The 18,025-nt window shown below is 48.7% G+C and overlaps 1 protein-coding gene across 8 annotated transcripts in view; it reads right to left on the bottom strand.

The window, feature by feature from the left end:
* The window catches only part of PKNOX1 (PBX/knotted 1 homeobox 1), a 62,035-nt gene that overhangs the window by 16,099 nt on the left and 27,911 nt on the right, over positions 1-18,025 (bottom strand). For 6 of the 8 annotated variants that reach the window (XM_027585969.2, XM_027585976.2, XM_027585970.2 and 3 more), the window contains exons 2-8: positions 15,983-16,051; positions 14,201-14,308; positions 11,159-11,286; positions 8,773-8,944; positions 6,845-7,015; positions 3,186-3,285; positions 1,924-2,021 (exon numbers count right to left, since the gene is read on the bottom strand). In XM_027585969.2, the coding sequence (XP_027441770.1) occupies positions 1,924-2,021; positions 3,186-3,285; positions 6,845-7,015; positions 8,773-8,944; positions 11,159-11,286; positions 14,201-14,251 (720 nt within the window). In that variant the 5' untranslated portion in view covers positions 14,252-14,308; positions 15,983-16,051. The remainder of the gene's footprint in view (positions 1-1,923; positions 2,022-3,185; positions 3,286-6,844; positions 7,016-8,772; positions 8,945-11,158; positions 11,287-14,200; positions 14,309-15,982; positions 16,052-18,025) is intronic. The other 2 variants (XM_027585975.2, XM_027585974.2) reach the window with 2 other exon arrangements.

The following is an 18,025-nucleotide window of genomic DNA, read 5'->3' as shown; positions in this document are numbered from 1 at the left end:
CTTCTGTTGGAAACCCAGGGCAGCTCGTGTCTTTGGCTTCCTGTCCCTGCTGCCCTAGAAGCCGGACTCGGCAGGAGAATGACGGGGAGGGGACAGGCGCACAGTGGACTGAGCACCGGAGCAGAGACAGCCCACAGGCTGCAAGGAGGGAGCTGTGTTCACCTGTCTGCCTGACAAGGCTGGGGAGGGTCACAGGCATGTTCTGTGTCAGAAGGGGTTATGCTGAAATACAAACTCTATGTGTTTGCTAGTTAAACTAGTCCTTTCCGTCTATAAGAAAATGCAGTGAAGTAGAAAACTTTCTTTTTTCCCTTAAAGATTGATTTATTTATTTGAGAGCAAAGGGGTGGGGAGAGAGAGTGAGCATGCAGCAGGGACGGGCAGAGGGAGAAGGAGAGAGAATCCCAAGCAGACTCCCAGCTGAGCACAGAGCCCAACGCAGGGCTCAATCTCACGCCCCTGAGACCGTGAGTGACCTGAGCCGAAATCAAGAGTCAGACACTTAACTGACTGAGCCACCAGGCACCCCGGAAAACTTTCTTCTTAAGCAACAGGGCAAATAAACCTCTACTACATAAGGAAGACACCTCACTCTAAAAGCAGTTCCATGTGGTACCAGGAAGAGCTCTGCCAACCAGACACCACCTCATGCTCACAGCCGTGGTAAATAGGAAGCTCCAGGGAAAGCAGGCTGGCTGGAGAATCTAGGGACAATGCTGGTGGAGTCCAGTCCCTCCTGCACCCATTGCTGGGCCTGGTGAGACCCCATGTGCCCAGATGACAAGGCCCCCTGCCCTAGCTCGACTCTGTCCATGCAGTGAGAGGCAGTAAGTCCTGGATTGGCGGTGCCAGCCCGTGCCCCCCCCCCCACACACCCTCTCGCCTCTGCTGTTTGCTTGAGGGAGACACAACATCTCCGGGGCTCGGCCTCCAAGCCGTCCGTGAGGTTGTGGGAAACATCTGTGCGGGCTAAAGACAACTAACATAAAGAATCTGTATTCCTAACTACGAGCTGACAACAGAAACATTATCTTTCGGACTTAAACCTAGCTCAATGTGGAAAACAAGGGTGAGTGTGTGTGTGCATGCGTCTCCGTAATCGACAGTGGCCTGGCAGTGGAAAACAAGGGTGTGTGTGCATGTGTGTGCGTGCGTGCTTTTCCGTGATCGACAGCGGCCTGGCCGACCACCAAGCCGACCCCGTCTCACCACATAGACACAGAGCGAGCAGTGTGACCTCAGCACAGCACAGCACAGCACATCCATGTGCTGCTTCTGCCCGTGAAGCGGCCTCCTGCGCTCTCGGAGCTGGGGTGCCTGGGGGCAGCGAGAGGCCGAGGGAGGGCAGGAGGAACACACCAGCCTCCTTGGGGCAGGCCCTCCTCCACTGGGCAACTGGGAGTGGGGAAGGGGCAGCTCTTGCTCAGCTTTCGCACCAGGCTGTGGGAGGATGTTAAGGAAGGGCCCCAGCCAGCCTGAGGACCAGCCCGGAGTGGCGCTCTGGCCCAGCGGGGGCACAGAAGGGCCTTGCCATGGGCTGCAAGACCTGCCTGCTGGGTCTGCTGTCAACCTGCATGGCGGCGGGAAGAGCGTGTCCACACTGCCTCGAGTCTCCTGATCCAGAGACAACCACACAATCCAGTGTTCAATTGGACGACAGTGGTTGCTGAGGGGAAGGGGTCATGGATGACTTTTTTCCTGCTGCCTTAGACTTTCTGAACTTTGCAACTTTTTTACACCGAGGGAGACAAAGAGTAAACAGGAGACAAAACATGGACACTGAGATTAACTGGAGACTGCTACCGGGAAGCCAACTCGAGACAAATGATCTTCAGGCAGAGGGAACAGATCCAGCCTGGGCCTACCGTGCCCCACGCCTGCGCGACGCACCCCCAGACCCTCCCACGGGAATGGCACACGCACCTGGGAGTTCTGGATCCTGATCGTGCCGGGCGACAATGCTTGTGTCACTACTTGGCCTTGAGGAGTGACAACTGTGACAGGCTGATACACTGTGCCACCTCAAGAAGGAAAAAATTAAAATACTCTTTAAGTCACAACGATTTAAAACCGTATTCTCAATATACTCAATATACGTATGAAAGGAATAAAACCTTTAGTCTGATGTGGTTTTTAAATTGTTTCAAATGATCAATACTTTGCTGGCTGACTTGTCACTATAAATTATTAAACAACTTCCTTGGACAAGTAGTGTTCCAGCATCTATAGTGAGGTCTGGCTCTGTGTGGGGGGAGGCACTCAGGGGAGGGCATGGTACTGTAAGGGGTGTGCGGGCCACTGTGCAGGAGGTACGGCAGTGTGCAGGGGGTGGGCACAGTTCAACAGAGCAGGGCAGTGTGCAGAGTGAGGGGCAAGGCAGTGGAGGGGACAGGGCAGTGGGGGGGGGTGGGGCAGGGCAGTGTGTCAGGGGGGTGGGCACGGTCAGGGGGCACAGTGCAAAGCGGGTGGTAAGGTGTCCCACCGCACAGGGCACAAGGGCTTATTTGGATTCTGCAAATTCCCTTTTTGTCCACCTCTGTTTCCTACTTTCCCCACAATTAGCAGTATTAAAGGACCTGGCAATTGGTGTGAACTATTTTTTATCATAGTATATATTGATCAAACATGCTTTCATCTTCCTGGGGAGGTTTCCCCTGACACTATCACATGAGGGTTTTCGTTGTAAATTTCTCTCCTCCTCACATGCCCCATTCCATTTTCATGACAACTTTATATTTGCGATGTTTGAGATGCACCAGGGAACCACAGAATCAGTACCCCTCCCATGATGGTTTTTACTATACAAGTAATACTAAGAATGAATTTTTATTTGTTTGTCAAACATTAATGACACAACCTAAGCTTTTCCAGGTGCTGCCAAGAGTGCAATTAACAACTATGTTATCTACAAATTACAATTGGTTTTTGCTATATATTGTCAACTCCTATATAAAACCTTTCTTCCCAAAATTTTTTGACAGGGAAACACAATTTGCGTCAACTATTTGTTACTGGGAATTAAAACAAGAAACAGGCATTCAATTCTAAATGCTCTAGATTTTGCCACTCCTATTTCAGGAACTGGCATTAATTAGAAATTATATTTATGCACTTCTCTGTTCTAATATAAAAGGACTTCTCCACAAAAGCTCAAGGAAAGAGCATCCTTTTTTCATTGGGCTTACCTGCCACTGTCGCCATGGTTACGTTCCCCTGTTGCAGCGCAGATGCTGGAACCACGATTCCTTGGGGGCTGAGAGTGCCTGAGATGGCACTTGGAATCTGCTGTAAGTCAGAAATACAAAGTGAGGGGCTATGGGAAAACACCAGAAAACCCACCTTACATATCTGCAAACCAAGAGATCCAAGACTGACCCAGTATCAACTATGATCATCAGTATTGAGATACTGGTTTCAATCTGGCTTCCAAAAGATTATCTTTCCTCTTGTCATCATATTAATCATCATAAAAGAGGCGAGCCCCCTGGTGTTCATGATTGTGGAGTGCTAGATCTGGGCCTGGCCTGCAGCAGGTTCCGCAGAAATGACCATAAATACCACATCAAGATTCCACCCGTCCATTCACCAAGATGGCTGGGTTGGTGGCCGGCCAGGGAGAGAGCTCCATGCTGGCGTCCAGGCACAGGGTCTGGCGCCCAGCAGACACCCAGGCATTTGAGCAGTTCAACAGCATCAGTGGGTACTGCCCAAAGACGATTACTTTGCAGGCTGCCACATCAATCTGAATGTATGTATAAAGCTCTGGTAGGTACATACAAAGTCTGCCACATTAACTTGGTTAGAATATTAATTCATCCAAATCAATAATCCAAGCTCCCACCATCAAGAACCTAAAAAAGAGGAACAAAAGGAAACCAAAGCAAGCAGAAGGGAGGAAATAATAAAGATCAAAGCAGAAATCAATGAAACTGAAAACAGAAAAACAGAGATCAATGAAAAAAGAGCTGGTTCTTTGCAAAGACCAATACATTGACAAACCTCTACAACAAAGAGACGTGACAAATTACCAACATCAGGAAGGAAACCGAGAGCACTGCAGACCCTACACACGTCAGCAGGAGAGGAGTGCCACAGTCCACTCGGCACGCGGGCCTCCGAAGCTAGCGTGAAACAGGTCATCTGAACAGCCCTACAACCATGAAGCACACCGAGTTCATAACTGGGACACTCAAAAAAGACATCTCCAGCTCCAGCTAGTGTCACTGGGGAATTCTATCAAACATGTGAAGAATTAACACCAAATCTATATAATCACTTCCAGAAAACAGGAAAGGAGTCTTCATTTTACAAAGCTGTACTATCCTGGTACCAAACCTAGACAAAGACTGTAACAAAAAAGAAACTACAGACCAATATCCCCCAGTACAGACATACAAACGCTTAACAACATATTAGCAAACAGAATTCAGGAACCCATATAAAAAGAATTCTGTGCCATGACCATGTGGAGTTTATTCCAGGAATGCAAGGCTTATTCAGTATTCGAAAAATCAAGTAATGTAATCTACTACCATGTTAACAGAAGAAAGAAGAAAAATCACATAATCGTATCAATTCACCCAGGGAAAGCATTTGACAAATTCAGTATGATAGAAACTCTTAGAGAAACAGAAATGGAGGGGAACTTCCTCAACTTGATGAAGAGCATCTAGAAAAAACCTGCCACTAAAACTATAACTAACAGTGAAAGGCAGAATGTTTTCCCCTAAGATTGGGAACAAGGCAATCCACTCTCACCAATCGTATTCAAGATAGTACCAGATGTTCTAGCCAACACAATAAGGTAAGACAAGGAAATAAAAAGCAAACAGATCAGGAAGGAAGGAACAGAACTGTTCCTATCTGTAGATGACATAACTGAATAAGGAGAACATCCTGAGGAATCTGTGAAAAGGACCTCCTAGAACTAATAAATGAGTTCAGCAAGGTTGCAAGATGAAAGATAAACATACAAAATCAACTGTATCTCTAAATACTAGCAGGGGCACTAAAGTTAAAAATATAATACCATTTGTAATTGCCAACAAACAAACAAACAAACACACACACACCTAGGTGTAATTCTAAAAATACATATGTAGGACTTGTATCACAAAACTACGAAACACCAATGAAAGGAATGACAGAGAGACATACCTGGTCTGTGGACTGGAATATTCAACAGAGGAAAGACATCAATTCTCCTCAGAACAATACACAGGCTTAATGCAATTCCTATCAAAATCTCAGTAACGTTTTTTTGTTGATATAGACAAGATTATTCCAAAACTTATATGGAAAGGAACTAGAATAACTAAAATAACTTTGAAAAAGAAGAATAAAGTGGAAGGAAACAGTCTACCCAAATCTGAGACTTATTCAATAGCTACAGTAACAAGATTAGCTGGTGTAAAGGCAGAGATCAGGGGAACAGAACGGAGAACACAGAAACAGACCAACAAATACACTCACCGTTGACAGTTCAGGGGAGGAATTTGAACAAATGGTGCTGGAGCACAGGACGTCCAGAGGCAAAACAAAGAACCTCAACCTAAACCCTCACACTTTATACAAAAGTTAACTCAAAATGGGCCATGGATTTAAATGTGAAATATAAAACTTTCAGGAAAACAAAACAAAACAAAAAACTAGAGAAAATCCTTGGGATCCAGGGCTGGGCAGAGTTCTTAGATTTAACACCAAAAGCACAACTCATCAAAGAAAAGTTGATAAATGGGACTTGATCAAAATTTAAAATGTTTGCTATGCAAAAGACCCTGTTAAGAGGATGAAGAGATAAGCTACAGACTTGGGAGAAAATATTTACAAACCATACAGCCCATAAAAGATTAGTATCTAGGGGCGCCTGGGTGGCTCAGTCATTGAGCATCTGCCTTCAGCTCCGGTCATGATCCCAAGGTCCTGGGATCGAGCCCTCCATCGGGCTCCCCACTTGGCAGGGAGACTGCTTCTCCCTCTACTGTCCCCCTGCTTGTGCTCTCTCACTCTGTCAAATAAATAAATAAAATCTTTAAAAAAAAAAAAAAAGACTCTCAAAAGTCAACAGTTTAAAAAAAAATCCAATCAGAAAATGGGCAAAGGACGTGAGCAGACCTTCTACCAAAGAGGATCTACAGACGGCAAATAAGCTCATGAAAAGATGGTCAACACCATTAGCCATCAGGGAAGTGTGAACTATGACCACAATGGAATATCACCATCAGTGTGGCTCAAGTATAGTAGTGCTTCAACATGGGTGAGCCTCAAGGACATTATGTCCACAAAGTAAGCCAAGCACAAAAGGACAAATACGGTATGATCCCCTCACGTGAGGTACCTAGACTGATCAAATTCATAGAAAGTAGAATAGTGGGAGCCAGAGGCTGGGGAGGGAAGAATGGGGAGTTAGTATTTCATGGGGATAGTGTTTCAGTCTGAGAAGATGGAAAGTTCCAGAGATAGATGGTGATGATGGTAGCACAACAGTGTGAATATGCTTAATGCCACTGAATTGTACACTTAAGAATGGTTAAGACAGTACATTTTATGATATGTGTATTTTACCACAATTCTAAGAAATAATAAAAACCCTGTTTTAAAGAAAAAGGAAAGCAATGAATGGTACTCCATCCTCCAGAAAGCTGGGATCCAGGGTCCGCACATGCAGATTGAGGCCTCACCCCACTTACTGCGTGAAGCCCAGAGGGACTGTCCTTCTGGCTTGAGGATGGCCGTTATGTCAGCCCAGGCACTCCGACAGGGCTGTTGGTCTCAGGAGTCAGTACCCGTCACCCCTGCAGACCTTACCATCACCAAGGAGCAGAGCAGGACCCGACATAGATACCTGGGACTGGACGGGGGAATACGGGCTTCCAGGTTCTCCGCTCAGGAGAGTCTCACTGTTCATTTTCGTTTTTAGACAAGCAATGTATCGACTGCAGAAATCTTTGCACAGTTCGTTAACCTTTTCCAGCTCAAGAAGATGAATACGCAAAACCTGGATTGCTTTTACCATCTAGAAGCAGAGAAAATGAAGATCTTCAGACAAGAAAACGGCAGCATCATGGTAAGTTGTAATTCTCAGTCATTCGCCTGAACGCCATAGAGCCTTGACCAACTGCACTGCCAATGACAGGAGGGGGATGACATCAGAAATCATGCAAAACGACAAGTCATTCCAGCACCGCAGACCTCTGGCGTTTCGCTGCATCTGGTGTGTGGGGCACAGATGTCCCCGTGCCGCCCTCAGTGAGTCACAGCACCAGGAGACAGCCCAGCCTCACCCCGGCCCCACCGCGGACCAGCTCCAACAAAGAGCAAGGTACTTACCCTCCCTCTGCTCTTATGTCTTCCTCTGTAAATGGGGAGGAATCCATACCCACCTCATAGGAGGCTCTTCATTTTGATAAAACTCCACTTATCAACTCTGCCTTTTAGGGATTGTGCTTTTGGTGTCAAGCCTAAGAACTCTTTCCCTAGCACTAGGTTAGCCCTTTTAAGATTTTTCTAAAAGTACAAAAAAAAAAAAAAAAAAAAGATTTTTCTAAAAGTTTTACAGTGACTTTATTAAGTCACTAAATTTCAGAGTAACCTGCCCCACAGCAGTAGACAATGATCTGTAATAAGCACCACTTGCCTGTGAATCCACAACCCCAAAGCTCAGCTCCTTCCCTGTGACCTTGGGGACAGTAATTCATATGTACTTGTGGCATGAACCAGCCAAGCAGTCGATAAAGAGTGACCACGCCCCAAGCTCTGCTAGACCCTATGCTGGAACACCAGTCAGGAGAACCTGGGTCCCCTCTGGCTGTCCCCGCAGCCACGCACTGCTGGCTGTGTGACAGAGATTCAGAGGCAGAGAGAGCTTCTGATTCTCACCCCAAAAGGGCGGGCACTGTTGGTCCCAGTTCAAAGATGAGGAGGCTGATTCCCGGTCAGACAGCGCCCTGGTAAAATCCGTTAGGCACTAAGGGTTGAATGTATAATGAGAAATTAAAAACCAACAAAGATCCGGGACATTTATTCAGGAAAAAGTTTCCTGAGACACTTTTCTGCTGATCAGGGCCCTGACTAAGATTTTGGGCTGGGGGTTAGCAGGCTCTAAAGGAAGCCCAGGGAAGGAGCGTGTCCCCTGACATGAGCTAACAGCGCTCCACCAACACTGAGGGGTGCAGCAGTGATGTTAACAAATTCTGCATTTCCTTCAGCAAGCACAGAGAACCCTGGACCTTGGGGCGCCGGACCTGGGAGGAGGGCACCCACACGAGGTTGAAAGGCCAGGGGAAGCAGTTGAAGAGTGTGGGAGCCCCCTGTTAAGACTGCCCTGCTCTGTGTTCAAGGGCCTCCTCAAGTCTGCATACAGCCTTGTCACCCACCACCACTTACTGCCAGCCTCCAGACAGAGCATAAGGGTGTGTGTCCGTGATCAAGGAAAAGCCTAGAACTGGACTGGGGCACAGGCATGCTGCCTGACAGGCACAGCACATAAGCACACCAACCCCAGTGAACTTCACAGATACTTAGGAGAGAACTGAGCCCCCAGTCCCCTTGTGACACAGGCACAGATGAGCTCCTTTGATCCCTACAGTAAAAGTCACTACAGAAAGCTGGAAGACACGGGGACATTCAGGTCACACATACAGGAAGTTATTTCGTAAACTATCGGATTCTCCCCTTTAGCAGAACTACATTCTGAAGTTCTAATTAGAAGTTTAAAACTTATTGAACAGATTTTAATTTTGGGGAAAAAAACAAAACATTTCTTGTACTTACTAAATTGTCAGTTTCCGGATCTTCACAAAAGAAGGGTTTTCCTTCCTTCTCTTGCTTCCTTACAAAATTTTCAATATCTACATCAAAACTGGCAGAAGTTGTGCCTTCTGAGCCCTGCGTAGATTGTTCACATTTTTCAAACAACAAAGCTAATAATGGAAACAGTGGATGCCTGGGGGGAAAAAAAATTTAAAATGTATGTCCTACATTTGCATGAGAGTATTTTAGTACGTACATCTGCATTCGTTTATGTAACAGCTTTGTTGAGGTATCGTTCACATACTACAGTTTATCCCCTTCAAAGTGTACAATGCAATGGTTCTACTCTGTTCACAGAGCGGTGCCACCATCCCCAAGGTCACTCTTACAGCATCTTTGTCACCCCCAAAGAAACCCTGCAGCCATCAGCTGTCACTGCCCATCTTCTCCCAAACCCCAGCTCCAGGCCACCACTACCGACTTCCTGTCTCTATAGAATTTGCTAGGGTTCTAGACATCTAAACAGAATTATACAATACATGGCCTTTGGCATCTAGCTTCTTTCACTTGGCACGGTGTTTTCCAGGCTCATCAATGTTGTAACACGTATCACTACTTCGTTCCTTTTTGTGGCTAAGTAATATTCCATGGTATGGAGAGACCGGTTTTATAGTTTTAAAATTTACATTTAGATCTATACTTTGTTTTGAGTAAACTATTTTTTTTAAGATTTTATTTATTTATTTGAGAGAGAGCGTGCGCACAAGAGGGAGGGAGAAGCAGGCTCTCCACCGAGCAGGGAGCCCGACATGGGGCCCGATCCCAGGACCTCAGGATCATGACCAGAGCCGATGGCAGATGCTTAACTGACAGAGCCGTTCAGGTGCCCCTTGAGTAAACTCCTGTATAAAACATGAGATTAGGTCAAGGATCTTCTTTCAGCATATGAATGTCTAATTCCTCCAACACCATTTTTTGGAAAGACTACCTCGACTCCACTGAATTGTCTGCACCTTTGTCAAAGGTCAAGTAAACACGGTATTTGTGCAGGACAAAGTGATTCTCATCCTACCCCTTCACCCTCGTCACCACACCCTCGTTACCGTAATGCCATAGTATGTCTCAGAAGTCCAACTTTATTCTTTTCAACACTGTTTCAGCTGGTCTAGTTATTTTGCCTTCCATATAAAATCTAGAATTAACGTGTCTATATGTACAAAACTGTCCGAAGGCTTTATTTGGAATTATACTAAATCTACAAGTCGATTTTAGGAGAAAGGACATCTTTACAAAGTTGAGTCTTCCAATCCACGAGCATGGTATGTGTCCCCATTTATTTAGGTTTTCTTTGACTGCTTGCATCAGCATTTTATAATTTTTCAGCATAAAGTTTCTGCATTTTGTTAGATTTATACCTAAATTTTTTGGAGCTCTTGTAAATGGTATTGTCTTTTTTAATTTTCAGTTTCCAACTGTATATTACTCAAATAGAAATGGGATTGGTTTCTGTGTGTTGCCCTTGTAATGTGTGACCTTCTTAAACTCACCCAGTTCTGGAAGTTTTTTGGTTGAGTCTTTGGGATTTTCTATATAGACAATGATGTCGTTTGTACACAGAGCCAGTTGTGTTTCTTCCTTTCTAATCTGGTATGCCTTTTCTTTCTTTTTCTTGCCTTAACTGCACTGGCTAGGACTTCCATTACAGTGCTGAACAAAAGGAGTCAGAGTGTACTCTGCCTTATGCCCAGTCTTAGAGGAAAACAGTCTTTGGCCATTAAATACGATGAGAACTACAGATTTTTTGATGTTGCCCTTCATCAGGTTAGGAAAGTTTCCCTCCATTACCACTTTGCTGACAGTTTTTAATCATAATTACCTGTTGATTTTTGTCAAATGCTTTCCTGTGTCACTTGGTATGATCATGTTGTGCGTCTCACTGGTTGATCTTTTGACTAACGAATTAGTTTGAGTTCTTGGGATAAACTCCACTTGGTCAGTGTGTGTTCTTTTTATATGTCACTGGATTTAATATTTTATTAATGATTTTTATGTTTAAGTTCATGAGGCACACTGGTGCACACTTTTTTTTTGTATTGTCTTTGTCTGGCTTTAGTATCAGAGTGATGTGTTGGGAGGCATTCCCTCTTCCTTTACTGGATTCTCCAGTAAAACTACCTGGGCCTGAAGATTTCTTTTTGCAAGGTTGACTAAAATGTCCATTTATATTCCAAAACTTTTTCTTAAGGTATTAGGAATAATATCTTAATTTGACAAACTTCTCACCCCTGTGGTTATCACATCAAACCTTACTACTCTGCCTAGGTAATAGGTCTAGCATTCCATTTAACAAGGTTCTCTATTCCTGCCATTCCTGTTAAAACCCACATGTGTCACATCTCATCGCTACCTATAAATGGCCTGCTTGTCCGCATCCATTGGTGTCTGGGACCCCACGGGTGGGGGGCTCACTCCTTCCACATCAGGTTCAGAGCAGTTGGGATCTTGCTCCGTTTTTAACTCTGTTACTACTTGCATCTGTGAAAGGAGAGAATTCTGGTTACTAAACACAAAATAAACTACTACTAAGTACTCTACTCTCAAACAGAAACAGAAATGCAACAGGAGTGGTAAATTGCTAGACAGTTGGACGACTGGCAGTAATACATAAAAAATACTACCAACAAAACTCCTCTGAATTTAATATGTTTTGAAAACGGCTAAAACAAAGGTCAAATTTCCAAATCATCTTGAAAACTGTGAGGACCGGTATCCATGAAATGCTTATGATTTTCAAAAACATGCTACTACACAGCACTGAAGGGAAGTGGCACATAAATAATCTTACCACTGTCTCTGCCTGCTCTAGATGCTCACGCTGAGCAAGAGAAGTACACACGAGTGGTTCAAACTCTTATCTTGTCACAAAAACAACCCAGACCCTATATTCTAAATTCTCCCCTATCTACTCTTAAATTTCAGGAATACATAAGCTATCCAAATTTTGAGGAAAAGTCACTGTATTCAGAAGGCAAAGACCGGCTGTGTTTAAAGAAATAGTATAAAACCTAAGAGGAAGCCTTAAAGATATTATAAATTGCTTTCAACTAGCTATTTGGTTTGTAACTTAGGTGAAAAGTATTTAAATCCTTAAGCATAAAGAATTCAGTTTACAGAAAGAAATCCCAAAATGCTGCAAGAAACTCGTAATTATCTGAGAGCAGATCGCCAGCCCCCTCAGCTTCCTCAGGAACACCCCTCGCTGCCAGGACTCCGTCCTCAAGGAAGCAGCCTGGTGGGGGCCCTTGGGGAAGGGGCTTATTCCCACGCAGTGGGGGAGAGCCAGCGCTGCCACGACCCTGGCACCTGACAGCCAGGGCTATCGCAGGCCCCGGGGGCCGTGTCGCAGGGGAGACCCTGGCGCCGCACTTGCCTCTCGATGGTCCAGATGGGCAGGGATGCCTCTGTGCCACTGCCTTTAGATGGTGCAGTGGGCCCGGGAGAGCATTTCTCTCTCTCTCTCTCTCTCTTTCTTAAAAAAACAAACACTAAAGCAACTAACTAAAGCCCAATCAAACACAACTTTCTGGTAGGAAATCTGACAGTATTATAAAAAAGCCTTAAAAGATTTATTTCAGGTTTTTTTTTTTTTTTAAGATTTTATTTATTTGACAGAGACACAGCAAGAGAGGGAACACAAGCAGGGGGAGTGGGAGAGGGAGAAGCAGGCCTCCCACAGAGCAGGGAGCCCGATGCGGGGCTCGATCCCAGGACCCTGGGATCCTGACCTGAGCCGAAGGCAGACACTTAATGACTGAGCCACCCAGGCACCTATTTCGGGTTTAAAAAAAAAAAAAATGACTGTGGAAGAAAGAGAAACCTAAATGTCGGAGAAATGGCCAAGGAAATTGGGCATATCTATACTGTAGGATAGGAAATGTTTAAAATAATGTTCACCAAGAGTTTTCCACGTCAAGGGAAAAGCAAGGCTCCTTCCCTCCCTGTGCCTGGCACTGCGCAGGACATGGCCACCTCAGCCACCCCCAGGCACAGACCTGCTGGAGGAGGAGACTCCCGGCAGGATCTGCCAGCAGGGGATCAGGGGGACCAGTGGAGGGAGGAAAGACAGGAGGCAGGTGGCAAGCGGGGAGGGACCAGGGCAGGCCAGGGAGTCTTCACAGGAAGCGATGGAAGCAAAGACCTGCAGGACCAGAGGGCCCTGGCCAAGCTGCTCCTTGAGGCAAGAGCCAAGGGAAGAGCCAGGGCCAGGGCCGCAGGGCAGGGATGCCCAGAAGCAGGGTGCAGAGGTGAGGACAAGGGCAATGCAGGGTCCTCAAGGCAGGGCTCAGCAGGTGGAGAGAGGGACAACACTAGCTTTGCATTTTAAGAAACAAAATCACTTGGAAATATCCAAGGACTTCCAGGTGCAGAGAGCACCCCCATGCCTCAATTCCCCTAAGAAGCTAAGATACTTCAACATTTTTAAAAAGCGAACAACAACAACAACAAGCCAACAAAAACAAAGTCTGTGCAACAGGAACCAAAGCAGGAATGCACAGAACTGGCCACCAAGGAAAGACACAACAGAAGAGGGAGGGAGCCTCAGGTCCCAGGCGCCACCTGCAACCTCACTGATGCAGGGCTGTGACCTCATTCGGGCCAGTCCCCCTGGTCTTGTCGCGACCCAGCTCCCTTCGAGTAGGGAGAAAAGCGGCCTCTGGGCCTTCCTCACTACAGGAAGCAGGAAGCAAAGACTGGAAGGTCTTCAACAAAACAAGCTCCAGGGCTCCACAGTCAAGAGGGGGATTGGACCCCATTCTGAACACAAAGAGCATCCCAAGACCTCAGGTGTCCCAAGAGAGGCTGCCCAGGCCTCGGCTGAGCTTCTCCCACTCCCTGCCTCCCCAGTTCCTTCAGGGCACAGAACCCGAAACACCCAGACCTTCACCGCAGCTGTGCCAGGAACACCAAGTCCATGGACAGTGGGAGGGCAGGCTAGAGGCTGTCCGGGCACAGCCACACAACAGGAGCTGACAGCACAGCAATGATGCTGCCCCGACAAATGGGACAGGCCCCCCGCCGCCCACGCCTGTGGAGGGGAAACACCGTGGTTCCTGCTCAGGTCAGCAACCGGTCATCCGCTTTCCTCAACACCCAACTTTTCTTTAAAAGCAACAACACTCACTAGCATGGACATCAAAAAGGGAAATTCCCAATAAACTATAACTTAGGGGAGTCACAATTACCGGCAACTTGGCATCACTGGGAGAAATGATTTGAATAACACTATAGCGAGCCTTTCTAACACCAGCACATGATCAATGCATCATATCCTTAAAACTGAGCCTGCAACCTCACGAAACTGAAGTATAAATATACAAAGCATTGGTCGTGTTTCAGTACCCGACCCATGGACTGTATTTAGAATGTGGAATAAAGCTCAGGCGCTCACTTGTTGCCCATCTTGATAGCTGTCTATGCTTAATGTCTGTGTAGCCATCATGATTAATGAGTTTTATAATAAAACATCACATCATCTTGAGTCAAAAGCAAATGGTGTCTGGGGAAACAAAAGCAGAAAAGCATCAGTTAATAATTGCAGAGCATTCTTGGTCCCTTTATTCCCCAACATCCATATACTTTTTTAAAATGCGTATTTTCACACGGAGAGGAAAGAAGCACTCTTACTACGTTATAAGCCAACCCCCTCAGCCTGATCCTGCTCACTTGGCGGCCCTGAGTTTCCATGTGCTCCGGACCTGGACTTGTTCTCACAGTTTTTGCCCACCCGGATGCATTCCCTCTAGTAATTGTCTACACGTGCAGGACACCGTCCTGGGCCCGGGGCTGCTACAGGGAGTCGGCGAGACTCTGCTCTCCTGGGGCGGCGAGGGCCAGGGGACCAGGCCACACAGAAGGGGTGCATCAGGCAGCCCCTGCACAGACTGAGGACAGGTTGTGGGGACAGAGCAGGAGCCAGCAGCTCCCCCAGCTGTGTGCTGGGGCAGCCCTTCTGGGAAGAGACCTGGCGACTGTGAGGTCAGGGAGACTGGATGGAAGGCAGGAATGACAAAGGGCACTCTCCTAACATCTGTATGTAGGAGCAGATGGAAATAATGGTTCATTTACTCAATGACAAGGCAAAGCTTCAAAGTAAGAATAATTCGAGTGGGGGCTACGCCGAGCCCCCCCCCATGAACACCTGCAATGTGGCACAGGAACCAGTCACTTGTTTGGCACTGGCTGCACCACTAAAGGTCACCAGGGGAAGTGATGCTTTGGGAGACCATGTTCAGTGGGAGAAATCCTGTCCAAGACTAGCAAGTTGGGGAAGGAGCGAGAAGCCTGGCTTCATATCTTAACCCACTCAGTGCACGCACCCTCCCTGAAGGCAGGTTCTCCCAGGGGGGGCCACTCCCCCCTGAGGAGTCTGAGTAACAGGGCCAAGACCGCACAGCTGGCCAGCCTGTCTCAGGAGTCCAGGGCCTCCCACCTGCCCAGGGAGCCAGCATGAGGTGGGGGCTAACATGACCTTGTGAAAAGCCAAGGGGCAAATGAGGTTACCCTCTTCCTTCAGCAAGTGCTCATGCCTCAAGTACCATCCTGTGCCCTGGGGGAGCATGGGCTCCAGCGGAGACGGGCAGCAACCCGTCGGCACGCACGCAGGGTGTCGGGGAGGTGGTAGGCACCAACAGGTCACCTTGCACATGGGTGTCAGGAGGCGATGAGGACAACCAGGCAGGGACAGAGAAGACTGGGGGAGGGTCAGTAAAAGTGCCTGTGGGAGACACTCGGAGGCAGGAGGACCAGAAGGAGCCACTGTGTGGTGTGTGAGATGGACAGCTGGTGCGGCTGGGCAGACTGGTGAAGGAGAAGGGTAAGGGAAGGGAGCAGGACGCGCAGGCCCGGGTCCCACAGACTCTCACGGGCCACGGGGCCCCCTGTCTTGGGGACACAGGGAACCATGGGAGGGTCTGAGCAGAAGGGGGCTGTGACCGGGTCCCACAGACTCTCACGGCCACGGGGCCCCCTGTCTTGGGGGCACAGGGAATCATGGGAGGGTCTGAGCAGAAGGGGGCTGTGACCGGGTCCCACAGACTCTCACGGGCCATGGGGCCCCCTGTCTTGGGGGCACAGGGAACCATGGGAGGGTCTGAGCAGAAAGGGGCTGTGACCGGGGCGCAAGGACAGGTGTGCAGCCACGGACGGGCAGGGGGCCATGCGGGGTTCCCACCTGAGCAACCGGCAGAGCAGAGCCGCATGTCCTGAAATGGAGCAGACGGAGAGGAGCGGGTTCTGTGGCCTGGGAGGAGAAAGCAAGAGTCGGGGCATTTTAGGTTTGAGATGCTTCTCACACACATTCCAAACAAATGAGACTGTGCCAGAAATGCAAACTCGGTGACCATCAGGGTGTGGCTGGTTCGAGGAGAGGGCTGAACGGTGTCCTCCAGGAGATCGCCAAATCCCAGCCCCTCGTCCTTGCAAATGGGACCTTCTCTAGAAAAAGGGTCTTTACGCAGGTAATTATGTGAAGGGTCTTAAGATGAGATTATCCTGGATTTAGGGGAGGCCCTAAATCCAATGACTGGTGTCCCTTAAGAGTGGGGAGAGGAAGATCTGAGACATACAGAGGGGAACGCCACGTGAAGACAGAAGCCAAGACTGGGGTGATGTTGCCACAAGCCAAGAACATCTGGAGCCACCAGGAGCTGAAAGAGATTCCAGGCTGATTTCAGGTTCTGGCCACCAGAGTCGCAGGTTTCGTCCATCGGTTTGTGGGACTTTGTTCCAGCAGCTCCAGGACACTGAGTCAGTATGTGGAGCCTCCAGCCTGGGTGAGGCCACCCCAGAGAGAGGGGGTGGACCACACGAGAGTCAGGAGGTTGGGAAATCTGGGACACCCTGCGCAGAATGGGGAGCGGCAGTCGGCAGGACAAGAACAGAACCAAGTGGTGCCGCTGACACCACTGGAGGAGGCGGATGGAGGAGGGGACGTCAGCCACGGCACCACAGCTGACCACGGCCATGGGGACCTGCAGGGGTGTGTCCATGTGCTGGGGAGAGGAAGGGCATGACCGGAGTGGGCAGCACAGAAGCGCAGGACGTGGCCAGCCCAAGGCCAGGAAGTGAACTCGTGTGGCCTCGTTACTTAGGTTGCCCTCTCTGCCCCTGGCACCCCCATCCTGAGACGGACACAAACCGGTCACTGAGCACCCCCCAATGGTCTCTGCCTTGACCAAAAGCTGGCCGTCCTCCTAGCATCTTGCCTTCCCCTCCACCCCAAGGCAGCGACTCCAAACAGCACCCCCCCCACAACCCTGAGCACAGCAGGGGCTCACGTGAAGCTCTAGTCTTACCCTCCACTGTCCACCTTTCAGAAAGGCAAATCTGTGAAAACGCCCCTGCGGGTCAAGTCCGTGGGCGGCAGCACCCCGGCCAGCCCTCCCCAACTGGAGGCTGTGCCAACAGTCAGAGGGCACCACGCTATTCTCTCCCGCAGCCTGGCGCTCCCCCAGCCTGCCAGTTCTGCTGGAACACTCTGGCCTTCTCTGGGCCTGGCCAGCTAGCGAATATGCCTCATCATCCACATGGCTGTCCCCAGAGTCTGCCCAGCAGCTCGCCCGCACCTGGCGTGCGCATCTCTCCCGGGGCCTCACATCCAGCCCGTGCTCAGTGCTGCGGTACCTCGTGGTTTCCCTCCACGCTACGCGTTCCTTAAGGGCCAAGGACCCTGTCCTGCTGCGGCCCCGACGACCAGCACCATCTCCGATCATGAAGTACAGAGCTCACCATTGACCGCATGGTCTGGACGCCCAGCTCACCCCAGCTCTGCCTGCCCCGGTGCCCACATCAATGGGCTGTGCTCTCAACCTCGTCTAATCTCTGTCACCGTCACTTTCATGGCTGCTGGCACGAAAACTCCCGAGGCCGGGCTACGCCTGATTCAACCCCGGCCTGGAGAGAGCAGGGCAGCCACTGGCTCGCGATGCCAGTGACTGCTGAACCAGAAGAAGAGCAGAGACTTTGTGGGAGGATCCAAGTCCCCAGTCCCCGTGTCACCTGTCAGTCAATGGAAAGCCACCCTCTCTCAGTGAACATCTGCAGAACAGGCAGAGAGAAAAGTAACTCCCTGATTTCTCAGCTTTACTTTCTCGGCCATGGAGACCTCGGGCCAGTGCATCTGTGCAGGGGCCTGCTTCCACATGTTTTATCTAACCCCACACAAATGCAGCAGGGGGGTGCGAGCGCCGCCTTCCAGAGCAGGCACGCCAGACCA

Source organism: Zalophus californianus, chromosome 1 (assembly GCF_009762305.2).
Source record: "Zalophus californianus isolate mZalCal1 chromosome 1, mZalCal1.pri.v2, whole genome shotgun sequence".
Taxonomy (NCBI): domain Eukaryota; kingdom Metazoa; phylum Chordata; class Mammalia; order Carnivora; family Otariidae; genus Zalophus; species Zalophus californianus.
This window is presented reverse-complemented; position numbering and strand designations above follow the sequence as displayed.